The sequence below is a fragment of the Myxocyprinus asiaticus genome, chromosome 33 (assembly GCF_019703515.2).
Source record: "Myxocyprinus asiaticus isolate MX2 ecotype Aquarium Trade chromosome 33, UBuf_Myxa_2, whole genome shotgun sequence".
NCBI lineage: Eukaryota > Metazoa > Chordata > Actinopteri > Cypriniformes > Catostomidae > Myxocyprinus > Myxocyprinus asiaticus.
Window position 1 is genome coordinate 6,391,469 of NC_059376.1, and position 20,744 is coordinate 6,412,212.

The window sequence follows — 20,744 nt, forward strand, 5'->3', positions numbered from 1 at the left end:
TATATATATACACTACTGGTCAAACGTTTTGAAACACTTACACTTATTATTATAATTATTTTTTATTTTTTTTACATTTTAGAATAATAGTAAAGTCATCAAAACTATGGAACTATGGGAATTATGTTGTGACTAAACAAAATCCAAAATAAATCAAAACTGTGTTATATTTTAGCATCTTCAAAGTAGTCACCCTTTGCCTAGAATTTGCAGACATGTACTCTTGACATTTTCTCAACCAACTTCTTGAGGTATCACCCTGGGATGCTTTTTAAACAGTACTGAAGGAGTTCCCATCTATGTTGGGCACTTATTGGCTGCTTTTCTTTATTATTTGGTCCAAGTCACCAATTTCAAAAACTGTTTTTTAAATTATATTTTAGTTTTAGAATGAAATAAATTAATATGGTGGCACAATTATATTTTTGTCTACAAAACTAATTTCAAATATTTAAGCATACACCTTCAGATCAAAAATTTTTTAAGATCATGAGAAACATTTCAGTCAAGTGTTTCAAATGTTTTGACAGGTAGAGTATATATATATATATATATATATATATATATATATATATATATATATATATATATATATATATGGTCCCATCAACTGCTGTTTTTACCCTTTTTAATAAACAGCCATCAGATAAGACCCCCCGAAAAATAGTTTTGTGTCCAGTGTGGTTATTTGCAGCCTACCGGCTACATTGAGCACATCTGTATGTGTTGGTGACCGTGTGTCACTTGCTGCCCCCTCCAAACAAACAATTATAGCTCTCAGCTTCCTGTCTCTCGACTTTGATATTATCCTTCAAGGATTTTTTTTTTTTTAGAGCATTACTTTCTCCTTTTAATTTGTTAATTACACAGACGCTGCCACTGATGTGGCTTCGACACCTGCCTGTTAAACACAGCTCAGTAATGGACATCATTATTCCTTATACAACCATAAATTGGTTAATGGATTCTAGGAAAAGAGAATACATAACTTTACTTTTATGTATATAATGGAGCTCTGAGGTAGATTCAGCAATGACTTTAATAAGACCTCGGGACTCTAAATTGCTAGTTACGGTGCAGAAAAATGACTCTTGCCCATTTAAAAAGCCTTCACGGCAATTTGTCATCTGGAACAACGCTGAGTAAGAGAGGATAGCTGAAACGGCTAGATCAATTTCCTGCTCTCTTTGATGTATGTCTAATCTTTATTTCCATGGAAACAGAGCCTGAGGAAAAATTTATGATTTTGTTCTATAATTCATCTGGTCTCTGAGGACATATGTACATAATTCCAGACAAGTATGATCTGTAAAATAAACCTTTTTTCTGGGTATGGAGTATTTGACATCGTCTCTCTTCTGCCGGCAGTCCAAATGATTAATATTACTGCCAATTAATGTGATAAATACAGAGTTAATTTAGAGTAAACATTGTATAAATTAAAAGTTAATTTTGGCAATGTTGTTTATAAAACAATTGCTAACATTCCATTGTATGTAATGTCTTTAATTGTTAGTTTTTCACAGTAGCCTACAACATATCACCAATGAGTGAAACTGTAGAGATCAGTCACAATATTTGTCTTAACCAAATACAAGATGTTTGGATGAATTTTATACAAAAGAGATGTTTTTGTACATTTTCTATCTATCATATCAGCAGTAATACATCAAATAGTGATCAAATAATAGAGAAGAGCATAATAACCTGACATTTCAGCAGCGATTTTATGGGTGCATTTGCGCCATTGCCTGATCTGTACTGTATAATTCCTACTGTGAATCAGGCGCTAAACCAGCGCAGAAAGTTTGTGCAAATAACCGGCGCTTTTACCTGGCACAATTTATTCTTAGTGAATTCACCCCTCAGTCACATAATGCACACTGCCATTATCCCACTTATGATGTTTATATGAGGTACCAGGAAGAGTGCATGACAAGTTTAAAGCATGCCAGAAAGATGACCTAACCATTAAAGGCATTAAAGTTTGACCTAATTTGTTTTCACTGATTCCAGGAAGAGTCCGTAATGTTTGAAATACAGCAAGCAGGACATCTGGAAAGCATCAGCCTTGTACATCACCAGACAGTCAACATGATTGTTCCCTTACAAAGCATAAACAACACAGTTTTATGCTACAAGAACCACCTCCCCCTTCAACCAGAAAGCAAACCTTCTCAACCTTAGTCCACAAACTGGAAAATACATTTAAATGTGAGGTGTTTTATTTTGTTATGTTTAAATACTTTCTCTTATCTCATCAGCTCAATAGGCCTATTCAGAGTCATCTATATTAAGCCATTTGCAGGTCGATACCCCTGAAAAGTGTAAACAATAGCCAAGTTTCCTTCCACGTTTTGTGATGTTCTGTTATTGAGAAAGTGAAAATATTTATAAATTTTTTTTTTTTTTTGCGAAATTGACCCTTCACTAAGCCCCGCCTTAAAAGCGCTTCTGACCAATCCTGTCTTAGCAACTGTTGCCCTGCCGCCATTACTCTGACACGCGTTTGCTATTTTCCAATGACAGCCTATGGAAGTAATGTGTGTTTGAGTCGTTTTAAGAGGGATTTTATCAAAATGATCCAAAACATTTGTAAAAGTGACAAGAGTTACCCACAGAGCATAGGCTACCTGCAGTGTTTTTCTTTATTTATTTTTAAATGATCTTTAACTAAATCTGGAGAAGAGCATGTTCTGGATTAAACTGTCAGCCCTCATTCCCAAATGAACATATAATATCTGCAATGACACCTACATTTGCTCTAAGGTAAATTAAAGCTATTAATCGAATGTTAATTAATTTATTTATTGATTCAAGTCATAGTAAAAGCGATAGTAAATAAACAGTTCACAGCATCAAAATGAATGTGTTATGAGACGTTACAAACAGCTCTGTTTACTAATGCTAATGTTATTAAATGTGTAATACTATTAAATGAAGTTTTTCTCTTTTCAAGTGACTGTATTAATCATTTGCCTTGATTCTGATTCTGTCTCAACAGTTTTCAATCAAATTACTGTGTAATTCAACAATCTCTTTTACAAAACAAATGTCAGATAAATATGAATTACAATGTCAGTCTTCCTACCAGACCACATAAAAATACTATCCATTCCGTTTATGAGAATATTTAGCCAAAAAACGCGTAGTTCACAGCATTCTCCCATTCATTCCAATGAGGAGTTCTGCAGAGCTTGTCAGTGCCATCAACCATAACTAATGGGAGGTGGAGCTTAGAAAAGGGTCAATTTGCTCTCCTGCTCATTTACATCCAATTGGCCTTTTACTGTTAAAATGGTGTGTGTGATGACATCATCCAAAAAACAAACAAACAAAAAAAACACACTGTCACATAAGTTTTGGTTTATTGCAAAAGAAATCTGCCCTTGAGCCATTTACATACAGAATTTACATACCCAGTACTGTGTACCTAAACATTTTATAGCAACTTTACCTTATTAATTATACACTTTGCCAAACCGAACAGTAAGCACAATATCCCCCGAGAAGTTTGATTCATTAAAGCATGAAAACCAATATAAGCAGCACTCCACTCTGACCATATCAAGTTATTTCAGGTATCTTGTCTTGTTCCCTGGTGTTAACTCATCATTATGTCTCTTCTGGAACTGCTGTTGTGATGACATGATGAGCGATTTAGTCTTGAATCCGGTTTGATGTTTCCCAAACATACTAAACCACATGCAGTATCCAGCATATAGCCGATTACGGCCACAGCGTTTTTTTTTTTTTTTTGGCTTCTTTATTTGTCTGTTGGAAGGCAATCGGTTCTGTTTCGTTTTTGGCTTTGTTTGAAGTGCAGAAACTACACAACAGGTTTTAGTCATGTTTTCCGCTGTTAAAATAGCCAAATCTAGTGGATAATTCTCTTCGTTTTCTTATATGAATGAATGAGTAACTATGGTAACAGAGCTTCGATTTCCCCCATGCTGAACCAAACCCCCAGTGTATGACACATTGCCTACTCTATCTATCCAAAGTGGTCAAAGCTGAGTTGAGACGCAGTTGATGTAGATCAGGGATGGGCAACTGGTGGCCCGCGGGCCGTATACGGCCCTCTGTATCGTTGAATATGGCCTGTTGGACAAGACTGAGGATTGATTTTATTTCTTTGAAAAAGTGATTATGTAAAGATTGCATTCAGTTTATGATGTTATTACAACTATTGACCAGAAGAAGTCGCTCGTTCTTAGCGAGCTAGTGCGCGCTATTGTTAATGTACGCAGGTGGAACCCATGTGTTGGGCCTCATGTATTCAGATAGAAGACAAAGGCAGGCCTAACAGTCATAAAAAACATTCCTCAAGCCCCCTCCTTCTAAGTCAGATGTTGTACTGATAAAAATCGTGCCAAAATCAAACAAAGGGAGTCCAAAACAGACTACAGATCCTTGAAGCCTTGCCCTCTAAAGGATCGAGCTCTCAACTCCTATTGGATGAGGCACACAACAGAACGTCCCTCAAACATGACATCATCAGGACTTCAAATAATTCTGAAATGCTTCCAAAGTGGCTTCCAGCGACTTTGTTCACCGAATACGGACGTAGCTTTTTGCTGCTCTCCGGTGCAGCCTCGTGGCATAAGGAAGTAATGTCCGACTTGAAACTGTAGCCATACAATCTCCATCTCGCTGGACGAATTGAGATTACTCTGTGTTCAACCGAACACTCTTAACGGATCCGAAGGAGACCGCCGAGCAATTCGCATCTTCATCCGTTGGCCTACAGAAGTGAAGAGATTAAAGATTTCTCTTCCATCTTCAATCAAGTCGACATTTCTGAGTTCTCCGCCAGCCAGCCGAGAATCAACAGCCGTACCGCCCTCTGAGAATCAACAGCCGTACCGGCCGCCGACAATCAACAGCCGTACCGCCCGCCGACAGCGCGAGGAAACGACCTCTCGTCATCACACGAGCCTCAAGGAACCGGGTCAAAGTTAAAGGACGGAGGAAAACACATTCTACCTGTGTCCTCATGCGATTCAAGTAAGAGGTTTACGTCTGGGCAGAGATAGAATATTATAGCGTGTTATTCTTGTGTTTCAAGGTTTTTGCTTGTACAGTTTACAGACCGCCATGTCCGCTCATTATTAATACTCAGGGTATTAATTATCACGAATTTGTTTTGCTGTATTGTGGTCCAACCAAATTGGACTGTTGTGCATTTTCGCCATCGCGGGTGAGACAGCAACTGAGTTCATCCATTAAAGAGTCAAATAACAAGGGACCCGCTCACTCAGAGACGAAAACCGCGTCTCTGAGTGATGAACACGGCTGCTTTATCTCCAGCTATCGCGAAATCAGCTTTCGGGCTGTCACTTAATCTCTCTCTCTCTCTCTCTCTCTCTCTCTCTCACTAACCACACTGACACACACACACACACTGTCACACACACACCTTATGTGTTATAGGATTATTTTTATTTCCATATCTAATCATATCACTGTTTAGTTTGTAGTTGTAAGTCGGAAGTTTATTGACTGCATTGTATTAATTATTATTTGATATTACTGCATAAATAAACTTTTGTTTATATTACAAAGAGAAGTGTTTTGGTTTGTTTTGCATACGCCTGTGTCATGCTGACGGGATGTCAGTGCTCGGATTCAAGCCTTCATTCATTGTTTTTTCCCGAAAATCGATATTCTTCGGATGTCGATTTTCCTAAGAAAACAATCTAATATTGAGACTGTTTTAATATTCGGTTATTAGTCCCTGATTTCAGGGTGGTGCCCCGTCAATGTTAATCCTTATTAATATTCTATTGATTTTTGATAATTGATAATTATCTTTGATTGAATTTGAATGATCAATAAGCTAGTGTTAATTGTAATTAATGTTTCATCGATGTTAACAATTAACGATTATCTTTGATAAGTGTTGATTTTAAAGGATTAAAAAAAGCTAACATTGATTCTCATCAATGTTCTATTGATTTTAATAATTAATAATTATCTTTGATAATTATTAATTATTGCTAATAACCAAACTTGCTCCTAAACGTAGCACACTACATTTACTGGAGTCCCATATGAGGTTTTAATGAGTTAGATCCAATTAATTAATTTAAATATTGATTAATAACTACAGAAATAATTATTAATTATTTCTGATAGTAACACTGATCTAAACAACCAGTAAAGCCCTACACATGTCTTTTGTTTGCCTGGATACGAAATCTGTCATTAAAGATTTCAATTTGATTCTCAAATACACCATTGATCAAGTGATCAAAGAGACGTACAGTATGAGAGATACATACACCAGAGCTCTCCTCACAGATGTAAAGGGTAAAAGGCATCAAAGGTTTTTACGAAATCCATGACAGTGCGGGAATCACTAAAGACATCTAATGCTGTTTCGCTCGTGCTTACGAAAAACGAAAAAGTTGTTATAAGAGGGAGACACTTTGAAGAAATGCATGACTGAGATGCCTGACTGATTGTTGAAAAGTCTTGCAAATAGAGATAATGTTCTCTGACGCACAGGACTGTTCGGTCCATGCGTGTATGTTGTGGTGCATGAATGTTATGTTCTTGTATCCAGTATTGTTATTGATGATAATATTTAGATTTTAACTAATACCTATAAGCTGTTTTATGAGGTGGGGTTCATTTGTGTGTTTTTCTGTTGCAAATGTAGACGATGCAAATGTGATACATTTTCTTGAAAATGTAAGTCTGAAGTATATTGCTTGTCAATTGAACATGAATTTGTACATGTGAACGGCATGTTTTAGTAAAAACACAAGTTACAAAATAATTATATTAGTTGTTATAAAAATTGTTAAATAAAAATGTTAATATAGGTAACAAAATCTTTAAAAGAACATTGCATTAGTTGTGCATAGATTACCCCCACTAATGAGGAAATTGAGTAAGGGGGTGAATATTGTTAGAGTGCGGATTTGTTATCCGGCCCTTTGGTAGAAAGGAGAACAAATGTTGGCCCTCGCCCCCTTCAGAGTTGCCCATCCCTGATGTAGACGCTGAATTAAAAGAGGAAACTGAATAATTCACAGTGCTAAAAGCTTTTCCAAGTTCATATAAAAAAGACATGGCTTCAACAGTATTTTAATGAGTCTAGTCTTTTGTACATTTACCTCCTTTATAACAGTAAATTGGATTGTTGGTCATGGCTCATACAATTAGCACATGAACAGTTTTTAGAGCAATTGTTGCTGTGCAAAGAATAAATGAGTCCGATGAATAGTTTGATGAATGGGGAAAGTAATAAACACATTAATTAACAGAATTAATTATTCATATTTAATCACTCCTTCAGTTTGAAAGAATATTCAACTTCAGAGACTTCAAATGTTGTGGAGGAGGCTTGCTCACATGCTCAAGTCTAAAGATGAGAAAGTCTCTGCTATTGTGAAATACATATCCTTTAACACAGCAAAGATTTTTTTCTGTGTCATCCATTGTTTAAACACTGAATGTCACTGAGGCTGTTGTCATCAGAACCATCAAAGTGCCTGCCTATGTTATACAACGTCCTGGTTACTTGCGTAATCTCCGTTCCCTGATGGAGGGAACGAGACGTTGTGTCGATGTAGTGACACTAGGGGTCACTCTTGGGAGCCCGAGACACCTCTGGTCTTTGATAAAAGGTCAATGAAAATTGGCGAGTGGTATTTGCATACCACTCCCCCAGACATACGGGTATAAAAGGAGCTGGTATGCAACCACTCATTCAGGTTTTATGCTGAGGAGCCGTGACAAGGTCCCGGCCATTTCAGCGGGTAGTTCAGCATTGTGGCAGGAGGGACACAACGTCTCGTTCCCTCCATCAGGGAATAGAGGTTACGCAAGTAATCAGGACGTTCCCTATCTGTCACTCACTCGACGTTGTGTCGATGTAATGACACTAGGGGTCCCTATAAGAAATGCCGCAACTGGCTGAACTGTGTTATGTGAACTGGTGGTGTGTGATGGGCAGACCACTGTGTGCCTTGTAGCCAGCGCACCAGGCCGACACGTAACCTCCCCCAACACTGTTATGAGTGTCGAACGGCTCTCTGGGGACAAGTAGACTACCCAAAAGATAGAGACGGGCTAGCCCAGTCATGGCCTCTTATCCCCTTTTTTTTCCACTCCCCAAAAAAAAGGGGGATTAACCGACTGGGCCGACAAGGTCTAGTCGGGGGGTGTCCCTCCCAAGGGGAGGATACCGCGGAGACCACACCCCGCCCAGGGGGGGGGGTATTTAAGTGGAAATACGTCACATGGTCTTGTTGAACTATGTCGGAAGTATGCTATGTGGAGAAGTCCCATGGTAGGTCCTACCCTACGGGGGAGGAGTTACTACAAGCAGGAAGATGCAGTTTGCCAACAGGGATACGAATTAGCATGGGTTATTAGCAATTAGAAAGTTGCATGGGGTTACCTACGGGGAACCGCCACATGCGGAGCACCTACCCCAGTACAGGGCTTTAGTTAGCACGTGTACTGGGAGTCTCTCTGCAAACTCATCTACCACAGGACTCGGAGGAAATCAACCAGGGAACACTACTGGGAGTTAACGGCGCATGTCTTCAGCTCAGGGGAGGTGAAAGGTGCTATGCGCAAGTGATACACCCGGCTGGCTGTCCCAGACTTACCTGCTTGTTCGTGCCAATACACAGGATGAAACCGGTTCCACCCGGAGGTTGTAGAACCTCGCAAGTTGTTGGGTGTTGCCCAGTCTGCTGCTCTGCAAATGTCTGTTAGAGAGGCACCCCTGGTCAAGGCCCAGGAGCCGCTACACCCCTGGTAGAATGAGCCCGAAGCCCTACCGGGAGCAGCACGTCCTGGGCATGATATGCCATAGTTATGGCGTCAATGAGCCAGTGGGCGATCCTCTGCTTGGAGACAGCGCTTCCTTTCCGCTGTCCACCAAAGCAGACAAAGAGCTGCTCAGAGACTCCAAAGCTCTGCGTGCGATACAAATAGATGCGTAAAGCATGCACCGGACACAGCAACGTCAGGGCTGGGTCTGCCTCCTCCTGGGTCAGTGCTTGCAGGTTCACCACCTGGTCCCTAAAAGGGGTTGTGGGAACCTTGGGCACATAGTCCGGTCGGGGTCTCAGGATCACGTGAGAGTAGCCCGGACTGAACTCCAGGCACATTTTGCTGGCAGAGAACATTTGCAGGTCTCCTACCCTCTTGATGGAAGTGAGCGCAGTCAGGAGGGCGGTCTTCAAGGAGAGTGCCTTAAGCTCAGCTGACTGCAAAGGCTCAAAAGGGGCTCTCTGTAGACCCTGAAGAACTACAGATAGGTCTACGGAGCGGGCAGTGGGAGGATTCTTAGAAGGCGAACAGGTCTACCTGTGCCTGTCCGAATCGACTCCAGATCAGCTGGACCACCTGAGGGTGGAGTCTCCACTCTCCCCTGAGGGTAACCTGCCATGACAGCGCTGCATTGTTGAGGTCGCCCGGGATGTGAGTGGCTTGCAGCGACTTGAGGTGCTGCTGACTCCAAAGGAGGAGATGGCGGGCGAGTTGTGACATACAACGGGAGCGCAGACCGCCTTGACGGTTGACATATGCTACCATTGCCGTGTTGTCTGTCTGAACTTACACGTGCTTGCCCTGGATCAACGGCCGGAACCTCCGCAGGGTGAATGGAATTGCCAGCAACTCGAGGTAGTTGATGTGCCAATGCAGCCACAGGCCCGTCCATAAGCCGGCGGCTGCGTGCCCATTGCAAACAGTGCCCCAGCCCATTTTGGAGGCGTCTGTCTTAACCACGACGCACCTGGAGACCTGCACTAGGGGAACGCCTGCCCGTAGAAACACGAGGTCGGTCCAAGGGTTGAGGAGGCAGTGACAGATCAGCGTGATGACCACGCGATGTGTCCCGCGGCGCCATGCCCATCTCGGGACTCGAGTCTGAAGCCAGTGCTGAAGCAGTCTCATATGCATCAACCCAAGCAGAGTGGCCACCACTGAGGATGCCATATGCCCCAGGAGCCTCTGAAAGAGTTTCAGTGGATCCGCTGTTTTCTGTTTGAACGCCTTCAAACAGGTCAGCACCGACTGTGCACGCTCGTTCGTGAGGCGCGTCGTCAACTAGACTGAGTCCAACTCCAAACCGAGGAAAGAGATGCTCTGAACCGGGAGGAGCTTGCTCTTTTCCCAGTTGACCCGAAACTCTAGTCGGCTGAGGTGTGAGAGCACCAGGTCCCTGTGTGCACATAACATATCCCGAGAGTGAGCTAGGATTAGCCAATTGTTGAGATAGTTGAGAATGCGAATGCCCACTTCCCTTAACGGGGCAAGAGCTGCCTCTGCGACCTTCGTGAAGATGTGAGGGGACAAGGACAGACCGAAAGGGAGGAACTTATACTGATACGCCCGACCCTCGAATACAAACCGCAGGCAGGGTCTGTGTCGAGGTAGAATTGAGACATGGAAGTACGCGTCCTTCGGGTTTACCTCACGATAAAAAAGAAACTTGCCATTTAATCAGCAGTGAAGTGATTCCTTGAAAGGATAGTGTGTCCACAACATTTTATGAGTTGAACAAAACACAAACATCTGCTATGTTTTGCAAGATTAAATATTCAAAATTCATTATAAACAAATACTGGTAAAATATTGGTAACACTTTACAAAAAGGTTGTTGTGGCAGCAGGGGCATGGTCGAGCGTCTGTCGGGAGAGAGAGAGCGGTAAGGGTGCATACACCTGAGCCAAATTATGACTAACACCTGTCTCTAACTGTAGTGAGATTGGGGAGAGAGGCATAAAAGGACCATGCCAGCGCCAGATCGAGAGAGAGAGAGACTGGGTTGAGAGCCTTACTGTGAAGCTGATGTGTTATTGTGAAGCTGATGTGTTATTGTGAAGCTGTAAACCAGAGAAGTGGTCAATTAAAAATTCCCTACCTGTGTTTTAAGAATCCAGTTCCCGGTGTCCTTCCTTGTTACACTGGTGCTGAAACCCGGGATCTGATTTGAAGACTGCACGCCCCATGGAGTCCTTCCCGCTGTCCGACATCATCAAGTCCCTCGCCAACCTACATCACACCCACCAACAGGCTGTGCTTGAACTCCGCCAGGATCAAGAACGCCACTTCCATGAGGTCCTTAGTGTTCAGGCAGAGGACCGGCAGGTCATTCGGAGCCTCCTCAACCAGGAGAAAGCCTTGGCAGCGACCTCGGAGAACAGCAGCCCCCTGCCCCCACACATGCTGTTGAAGATGGGGGTGGAAGATGACCCTGAAGCCTTCGTGAACATGTTTGAGCATACCGCTGAAATCTGGGGCTGGCCTCATGATCAGTGGGCGACCCGGTTCATCCCTCTGCTCTCCAGGGAAGCCCAGCTTGCAGCACAACAACTGCCAGTGGCTAATCTCCTGGTCTATGGCAACCTGAAGAAGCCCATCCTGCAGCGAGTCAGCCAGAGCCCAGAGCAATACCGTCAACTGTTCCGCTCGATGGAGATGGAAGGGTCCGGTCACCTGTTTGCCTTTTCTCAGCGGCTCCGTGATGCCTGCTGGAAATGGCTGCGGGCGGGGGACTGCAATGTCGAGGGAGTGGTCGACCAAGTGGTGCTGGAGCAGCTGATCTGCCGGCTTCCAGAAGGGACGGCGGAGTGTGTTCAGTGCCATCGCCCGGTGTCGCTGGAGGAAGCGGTCCAGGTGGCGGAGGACCATATGGCGGTGTGCCCAAGCGTGGAGGAGCGCTCTCTCTCCCTCTCTCTCCCCTCCCCCTGTGTTTTCTCCCACCTCTTTCCACTCCCCTCTCACTCTGTCTTCTCTCCAGGCCCTGTTCCTGCATCTGGAGGTGTGGAAACCCGCTGCTGAAGCTGGCTCCTCGCTTGTTGCGGTGTATCCCTTTCCCGGTGACTTCAGGGTCTACCCGCTCTCCCCCTCAGATGGATGTACCCGCCCCCACAAGTGCGAGTGCAGTGCCTGGGCCAGCCTGCTGGCGTTGCAGGGATCCAGAACACTTTCGGGATCAATGTCCTGTGATGGAGCTGGGAATTGTAGTCCGGATCCCCGACGCACCACAGGCTGCCCCTGATCAGGCTGTAGGGTACAGGATACCGGTAAGAATCAAGGGGAGTACACACCAAGCCTTGGTGGACACAGGTTGTAACCAGACCACTATCCACCAATGCTTGGTTTAGCACGAGGCTTTGGGCACAACTAAAAGGGTGAGGGTGAAATGTGTACATGGGGATATTCACAACTACCCTGTGGTGACCCTTGTTATTAAATTAAGGGGAGCAAAGCATTGAGTGGAGTCCGCGGTTAGTTCCCGCCTCACCCATCCGCTGATTTTGGGGACTAATTGGCCTGAATTCAGAAATGTATTAAAGGGAATATGCGCGGATGGGTCCTGCACAAAAGTGACGAGATGTGAAATGTGTGACGCTCTGGCAGGGGAGGAAGAGCCGGGGCCGTCTTCATCAGCTCCACATCAGGATGATGTGAGGGGGGAGAGGCTGCAGGCCCTCCCATCCTCAGGGGATTTCCCGAAGAAGATTTCTCTTTGGAGCAGTCGTGAGACGAAACCCTCAAGCACTCCTTTGACCAAGTGAGAGTGATCGATTGTTAACAACTCCAGCCGAATGTCGCACTTTCATACACCAACACCAATTTCTCATGAAAAAACGGATCTCCACACCGTTTGGATTACACCAAATCGTGACGCTTCCTTTCAGTTTGTTTGGGGCTCCGGTCACGTTTCAGCGCCTCATGGACCGAATCCTCAGACCGCATTTGGCATACGCCGCTATAAATGACATCATCATTTATAGCAATGATTGGCAGCGGCATATGCAGCATCTGAGGGCGGTTCTGAGGTCGCTGCGACGGGCGGGGCTGGGGGCCATACTCTCGCAGGTGGTGGAGGGGGAGGAGCGCCCGGTGCTGTATATCAGCCGCAAGCTCTCCTTGAGGGAAACAAAGTACAGCACCGTGGAAAAGAACTGTCTGGCCATCAAGTGGGTGGTCCTCACTCTCTGTTACTACCTGCTGGGGTGGGCCTTCACTTTCTGCTCAGATTACGCCCCACTCCAATGGCTCCACTGCATGAAGGATACCAATGCGCGGATCACCCGGTGGTATCTGGCACTCCAGCCCTTTAAATTCAAGGTGGTCCACAGACCGGGAGCGCAAATGGCTGTCACTGACTTCCTGTCCAGAAATGAGGGGGAGTGGTAGGCAGTCTGGATGTCTCCCCAGCCTGAGTCGGGCGGTGGGGATAGGTGGCAGAGGGGGCGTCGTTGAGCGTCCGTCGGGAGAGAGAGAGCGGTAAGGGTGCATACACCTGAGCCAAATTATGTCTAACACCTGTCTCTAATTGTAGTGAGATTGGGAAGAGCGGCATAAAAGGACCATGTCAGCGCCAGATCAAGAGAGAGACTGGGTCGAGAGCCTTACTGTGAAGCTGATGTGTTATTGTGAAGCTGATGTGTTAGTGTGAAGCTGATGTGTTTGTGAAGCTGTAAACCAGAGGTCAATTAAAAGTTCTCTACCTGTGTTTGAAGAATTCAGTTCCCGGTGTCCTTCCTTGTTACAGTTGTATTTCTTAAAAGTGGTCAACCGATATATTGCAGAGGCCGATAAATCGGCCGATATTCTGAATTTTTTAATTATCGCATCGGCCGATAAATGTTCTCGTTTGGCCGATTTGTTTCTTGAGTGCGCTGAGAATCACCTGCTTGCATGTGAAACGACTGAGACATGTAAATGACAAGTCACAGTTCGTTTTGTTGTTACATGCCATAGTGTTACAACAATAATAGACCGGTGTGCAACAGTCTTATTTAAACAAATATCAATAAAATTATAAAAATAAAAGGCAAATATCAATAAAATTAATACCACATACCATCTGCAAATATGCGCATATCTTGTTTAAACAGATGTAGCCTACAAAACCATCAGATCCAGCATTCTGTGGAGCGCTCATATTTCTTCCTCTGAAGCACGCACTGTATTCTATCAGCCTCTCCTCAACAGTTCCCTGTCACTTTTCTAATGATAAAAGGCAAATATCCATAAAACGTCTATTATATACTGTCTGCAAATATGCGCATATCTCGTTTAAACAGATGTAATAAACCAACCTCACACAACTTCAGCAGATCCAGCATCCTGTGGAGCGTTCATTTATTTACCTCTAAAGCACGTATTCTATCAGCCGCTACTCAGCAGTTCCCTGTCACTTTAAACTTTCTTTTCTAATATGCACATATCTCATTTAAACAGATGTAATTCACGAACCTCACGAAAATCCAGCATTTTCTTCCGGCCGAGCACTCTTCTAATATCTTCCTCTGAAGCGCGTATTCCAACAGCCAGAATCAAAACTTCAGGATCAGGATCAAAAGTTCCTCTGATTCACAAATCATGACAGTCACTCCGTGACAATCCAAGTAGGCGATCCAGGCTGTTTAAACTGTCAGTAGATTCCTGCTTCTCTCGCTGGATCCGCACGAGTGTGTGAGAGCAACTTCAAAGTAAAAGCGCTTCACGTGCACTATGAGTAAGTCTTAATCACAATATACTGTATGTGCAATTGGTTTGATTCAGTATTTTTTGAGAAAATGCGATTGTTAACGTGGACATGCCATCCATGGTTGCTGGACTACTGTATGTACTGTTATTTCCTTCTTCCTAATATATTAACAATTTCTTCATGTGCAAATAAATTACTGAAATTTGATGACCAAACAGAAATCAGAAGAAACTGCTGTCTACCATTTTAAATACAATATTATTTAAAATTTTTACATTTTATATAATTATAAGTTAAAGTTTAGTGTGAAATTGAATAAATATGGTGCTAAATAAGAGTTTATTCATTTTTTAGCAATTGTATGTTTATGTTATTTACTTTATTAAATTGTGTGATATATTGGCATTGTATCGGCCTATCGGCCACCCTGCTCTCTGGATATCGGCATCGGCAATTAAAAAACCCATATCGGTCGATCACTATTTCTTACATTAGTAAATACATTAGGTATCATGAACTAACAATGAACAATATTTTTACAGCATTTTTTTAATCTTTGTTAATGTTTATTTATGAAAATACATTGTCCGTTGTTAGTTCATGTTAGTAAAACAATATTATTTTATAGCCAGTTATATAAATTCCCCCCTTGCATGCCCATTTTCAAGGCGACGACTCTGATGTTTGTGCAAAATTTCAATTGTTTTCATGCATGTTAAGTACCCCAAAAGTACAGAAAACCTTGAAAATAATAATAATAATAATAATAATAATAATAATAATAATCCTTAGAAGAACAATAGGGCCTCTGAACTTTCAGTGCTTGGGCCCTAATAATCCTTAGAAAAACAAAATGGCCTCCACACTTTCAGTGCTTGGGCCCTAAATAATAATAATCCTTAGAAGAACAATAGGGCCTCCGTACCTTCAGTGCTTGGGCCCTAAAACATTTTTTTTAAATCAATTAGAAATGTCTTTCAACTGTCCATCTTAGAATTCTACAAAATGTGCACTGAGAATAAATGACTTGATCCTCTACTAATATTGCCTGGTGGTCCAGAGATCAGATTGCAGTCCAGACCCTATTGTTGACAGACAACATTAGGATTAAGCGATGGATCTTACATTTCCAATTTTCCACCAACTCATTTACTGTATTTAAAGTGCAATTAAAGGAATAGTTGTGCTTTTTTTTTTAGCTTCAAATTTCTGGCCACCATTCACTTGCTTTAAATGGACCAACAGAGCAGAGATATTTTTTTCTTCTGTTTGTGTTCAGCAGAAGAAAGAAAGTCATACACGTCTGATATGGTATGAGGGTGAGTAAATGATGAGAGATTTTTCATTTTTGGTTGAACTATTTCTTTAATTGTTTGGAATATATTTCCTTTCTGTGGTATACATGATCAGCTATGTCTGTGAGATATTTGTGAGAGTTTTTGTGTGTATATGGGTGTTTTCTTCAACCTTCATGGACTTCATTGTATTTCTCTAAATAAACAGATATTTAACTTGATTTGCCTTCACACATCATTTTTATATTTCATTCAAGCATGCTCATCATTGACACGGTTGTCTAACCTTTGAAAATATTTTGTTTATTACTTTTTGTAATAGATTTTTTCATTCTTTGTTTAGATAATCATAGTTTAAAACATGCAGTTAATATTTTTATAATGGATATACATAGTTTAAGATTGAAAGTCTGGGTCTGAGAGAAGAATGTTAGGCCAAAGTTTTAAGCAAAATAAAAGAGAAACTTTAAGCTGACAGTGGCACTATTGAGTTTGACTGGGAGACCCCAAAATTGGCCTGATGACTTTTCAGAGCATTCCCAATCAGTGTGGCAAATTTCATAAGTTTCCTCCAAATGGTTTATAGGGCTTCCATTGACTCCCAGCAAAGAGAAACTGTTACACATTATAATGAAGGGCTTCCATAAATGTATTTCCTCAATTACCTTTCTTGATCTTACGATGGAAGTTGATGGCATCAACTGATGCCGTCACAATGTTGGTCTTGCAATGACGAGCAGCAACGATTCCTGCCACCTCATCCATCAACTTCATTGTCACACCTTGGGAAGACAGACACAAAGACTGTTCTATGCAACCAGAGAAATGTGTACTATTAATGTCACAAAATAAAAATACTACCAAAGGGCAGGTATCAGTTTATTTATTTGTTTTTTAACAGCAAAGATTTTTTTGTAAATCTATTTTTTTTATTTTTTATTTTCTCCCCAATTTGGAATGCCCAATTCCCAATGCACTCTAAATCCTCGTGGTGGCATCTACACACATCTAACCACACGCCCCACCGAAAGCGAGAACCACACATTATAGCAACCATGAGGAGGTTACCTCATGTAACTCTACCCTCCCTAACAACCGGGCCAATTTGGTTGCTTAGGAGACCTGGCTGGAGTCACTCAGCACGCCCTGGATTCACGACTCCATGGGTGGTAGTCAGCATCAGTACTCGCTGAGCTACCCAATAAATCGATTTATTTAAAGTCAACATGAGTAGGAATATATTTTTTATTAAAAATTATGAATTCAAACATTTTTGTTTGTTTGTTTGTTTTTAATAACATGCACCAATGAAACATCCACAATAAGACCAGGAACATAATAAAAAAGGAAACAGTATCATTTTTTATTTCATGTTGACATTTAGCACCAAGGTAACACAAATTCAAAGGTAAAAGATGTGTTTGATTCTTGAATTCACAATTCACTGCTGAGAAAAAATGCACAGACACTTTTGCAGGGACACTTGTGAAAAATGACAGTCATGTGATCTGCCTGCTGGATCTCAGGCATGATGGTGCATACTGCATATATAATCAGCGTCCACTGTATACCGGAAACTAGTACATTCTCTGACCTCACGATAAAAAAGAATCTTGCCATTTAGTCAGCAGTGAAGTGATTCCTTGAAAGGATAGTGTGTCCAAAACATTTTATGAGGTGAACAAAACAAACATCTGCTATGTTTTGCAAGATTAAATATATTCATTCAAAATTCATTATAAACATATACTGGTAAAAATATTGGTAACACTTTACAAAAAGGTTGTATTTCTTACATTAGTAAATACATTAGGCATCATGAACTAACAATGAACAATATTTTTTACAGGATTTTTTAATCTTGGTTAATGTTTATTTATGAAAATACATTGTCTGTTGTTAGTTCATGCTAGTAAAACCATATTATTTTAATCTGATGTTGGTGTAACTATAGCCAGGTATATAAATTAAATATATGTAAGGAACTGATGACGGACTGTTGAATTATTAAAAGATAATGCACACCCGAGGTGGTAATGTGGCCACGATGCACATCGTGTCTTTATGTAAGTGAGAAAGAGAGAAACTGAGAGAGATTGCATGTGGGATTACCTGTGTTTGCTGCGGCTCTTGTCAGCAGTAACATCGCTTCAAATTGCCAAGTGTAAAATTGCTAATTGCCAAGCAGCATTCTGTCACGTCGCCATTCTTGTATATAGCTTTTCCGTTGCTCAACAACTGTTTACAACCCCACTGACGAAGTGATATGGTACTGTTATGCAGTCAAAACCTGGAACTACTTCATAGCTCTGCATTAACTAAAAATAATTACTGCACTCCTTAGAACGACTGGCAACTGATCAGAATCAAGCATTCAACAGACCCATGGTATAAATATACAGTATATACAAATATGCAATCTGAATAATTAGACTGATAATAAATTACCTGCTACCCATAAATTAAATAAACATCAAATCATGTTTGATGTTATAATGTAAGAGAGAGGCTTTGAATAGAATATTTAGAACTACAGTATATCAAGCTATCAACAAACAAATGAAAATAAATAAATAAATACATAAATAAATATTTACAGAGGAATTTATGCCAGCACATTTTGAATTTCAGAGGCATTTTTGGTGGCATTTTTGCCCCAAACCCCCTTAATTTCTGACCCTGTTTAACAGTCATAATTTCAGTTTTTTTCGTGCTTGACAAGATTTGTAAAACATAACATCCACCCAGTCGCATAATACAGATTGAAAAAAAAAAAAAAAACATTGTTTATTTAATTCCTAATATTTATTAGGAAAGTAATATTGTTGATTCTTGAAGGTAATGATAGGACACCAAAACCTTGATAACACAGAGAGAAGCAGCCATTAAGGTGTCACATCCACCCTGTTCAGAAAATCCCAACATATGAATTTGCGTTAATTCAGTTTGAGATAACACAACACAATTAAAGCATTAAAAGAGATTCGATGTTATATAGAATGTTTGTCACCATTCAGAAACTTACTATAACAACCTTTCCGAAATGGAACAGGTAACCGTTTAATAGAATGACTCAGGAATGTCATGCAAGTGAATATTTCTCATTTAAATTCTTGCTTTGACCTCTAAACACTACTGTGTGCTCATCAGGGCTCAGTGCCAGGCTGGACTGCTGATCTCTGGCCAATATTCACAGCTCAATGACAGGTTTCAAGAGACATTTAAATGTGTGAAATGCTATCATTAAAAGCCAAAAGAGAGTTAATAGTATGATATCTGGCAATAACATCAGCGATGACATGAAAACTAATGCAGGCTTATAAATCATGAGACCATTTATTTATCATCCTTGATATTCATAAAAATGCTCTTTATGCTGATACCTCCATTCTGAACATACTCATTTGGTGATGAAATTGGGAATCTGGTGTTATACTCTATGACAGAGAATACTGCTGTATTTCACAAGGCAGAGATCATATAAATGCTCATGGCAAGATGTGTTATAGTGCATCATGATTCTTGATTAGTAGGTGCTATTCAATAAGAATATACATTTCACAGCACACGGCTGGGACAAAGTTCAGCGCTGTATGAATTATACAACTCTCTGGGCAGAACAGGTTATCATAAGTCTCAGAAGAAACAGGCCACTTATTCTGCATCACAATATCCTCAAAGGGGAATTTCACTTTTGTACTACTCAGCAAATGTCTATGTTTGTAGATTGTGTTGCATTTCACATTTGAAGTTTTGACTTTTGTTGATTGCATTTTATGGGTTCCTAAGGAATTACTAAGGACTGTTTGCATTTTGAGGTTAACCTAAGAATAATTATGTATTATTTTATGGAAAAATATTGCCTACTTAAAATGCTTTTAAATGCTTTGAACACTTTTTGACTAATATTGTTGCCATTAACCTGTTGCGCAATGTTCCGCAGACACATTTACTGTATAGTGTAAAATTCAAAATTGTAATTGTTGACAAATTACATATAATTTCAAAGGCCTAAGAGTTCAGCTTCAATATTTGATCACTGATTTACGATTTGAATGTTACAGTGACAGTATTATAATACTTTGTGACAGGAGTGCAAATGAAAACATGCTAGATAAATCCATCTACACACGAGTTAACTTTCCATGGCAAGCGTCCAGTGTATAACACCTAACTGTACTTTTAGTCCAAAAAGTCATAAGTCAGAGAAATAATGATGGAATGTCCACTGTTTACATAAGAATTCTTCTGATAAAATAATTTTGCATAGAAGTTCACAACATAACGTACCCCGAGCAGCACCTCTGTTACCATATATTATACATTCCCTTGGAGTTTCACCAACAAAGGGAGACTCCCAATAACGTTTTTTTTTAAGGAAGTATTTTATTCAAAATAGCCAAACAGCGCTATAGCTAAACAAATACTGGAAATGTGCCTAAACAGAAAAAACTTTGCAGGAACCTAATTTTTTACTTTTGGCTTTGAAACCATTGCTCTTCTTAGTTGCTCTTCTTGGTTGCTCTGGTACATTTCTAAAATATATTTTTTATAAAATAAAATAAAAATGGGTAACACCTAAGTTTAGAGATCAGAAATTATACAGTAATTCATGACTAATAATTACACTTATAAGTGACTACTAATGGACTTGTATTTGTTAAGCCTTTATTGGCTAATTACTTATTCTTGCTTTATAGCCCCTTTATATTTGCTTTTGTCATAACAATGAATTTCTTAGCTTAAAAAACAAAACATATCAATAGCTAGTATGATGAAAAATACATCCTTTATAGGTTCTCAGCACTCTGTGTGTATGTGCGGCTTATAAGTATGAATAAGCCGAGTCTTACCTTTGTTAAAAAAAAAATAAAATAATAATCATTCCTTAAATATGATGCCAGAGAGATCAAACCATTATTTTCAAATGGAAAATGTCACAGTATAATGGGGTCGAACAAAAAAAATGC

At 40.7% G+C, this 20,744-nt stretch overlaps 1 protein-coding gene across 3 annotated transcripts in view; it reads right to left on the reverse strand.

The window, feature by feature from the left end:
- The window catches only part of LOC127424749 (cytosolic acyl coenzyme A thioester hydrolase-like), a 166,135-nt gene that overhangs the window by 39,240 nt on the left and 106,151 nt on the right, over window positions 1-20,744 (reverse strand). For 2 of the 3 annotated variants that reach the window (XM_051670182.1, XM_051670183.1), the window contains exon 7: window positions 16,440-16,556. The exons of the other annotated variant lie outside the window; for it this stretch is intronic. In XM_051670182.1, the coding sequence (XP_051526142.1) occupies window positions 16,440-16,556 (117 nt within the window). The remainder of the gene's footprint in view (window positions 1-16,439; window positions 16,557-20,744) is intronic. 3 annotated transcript variants of the gene reach the window in all.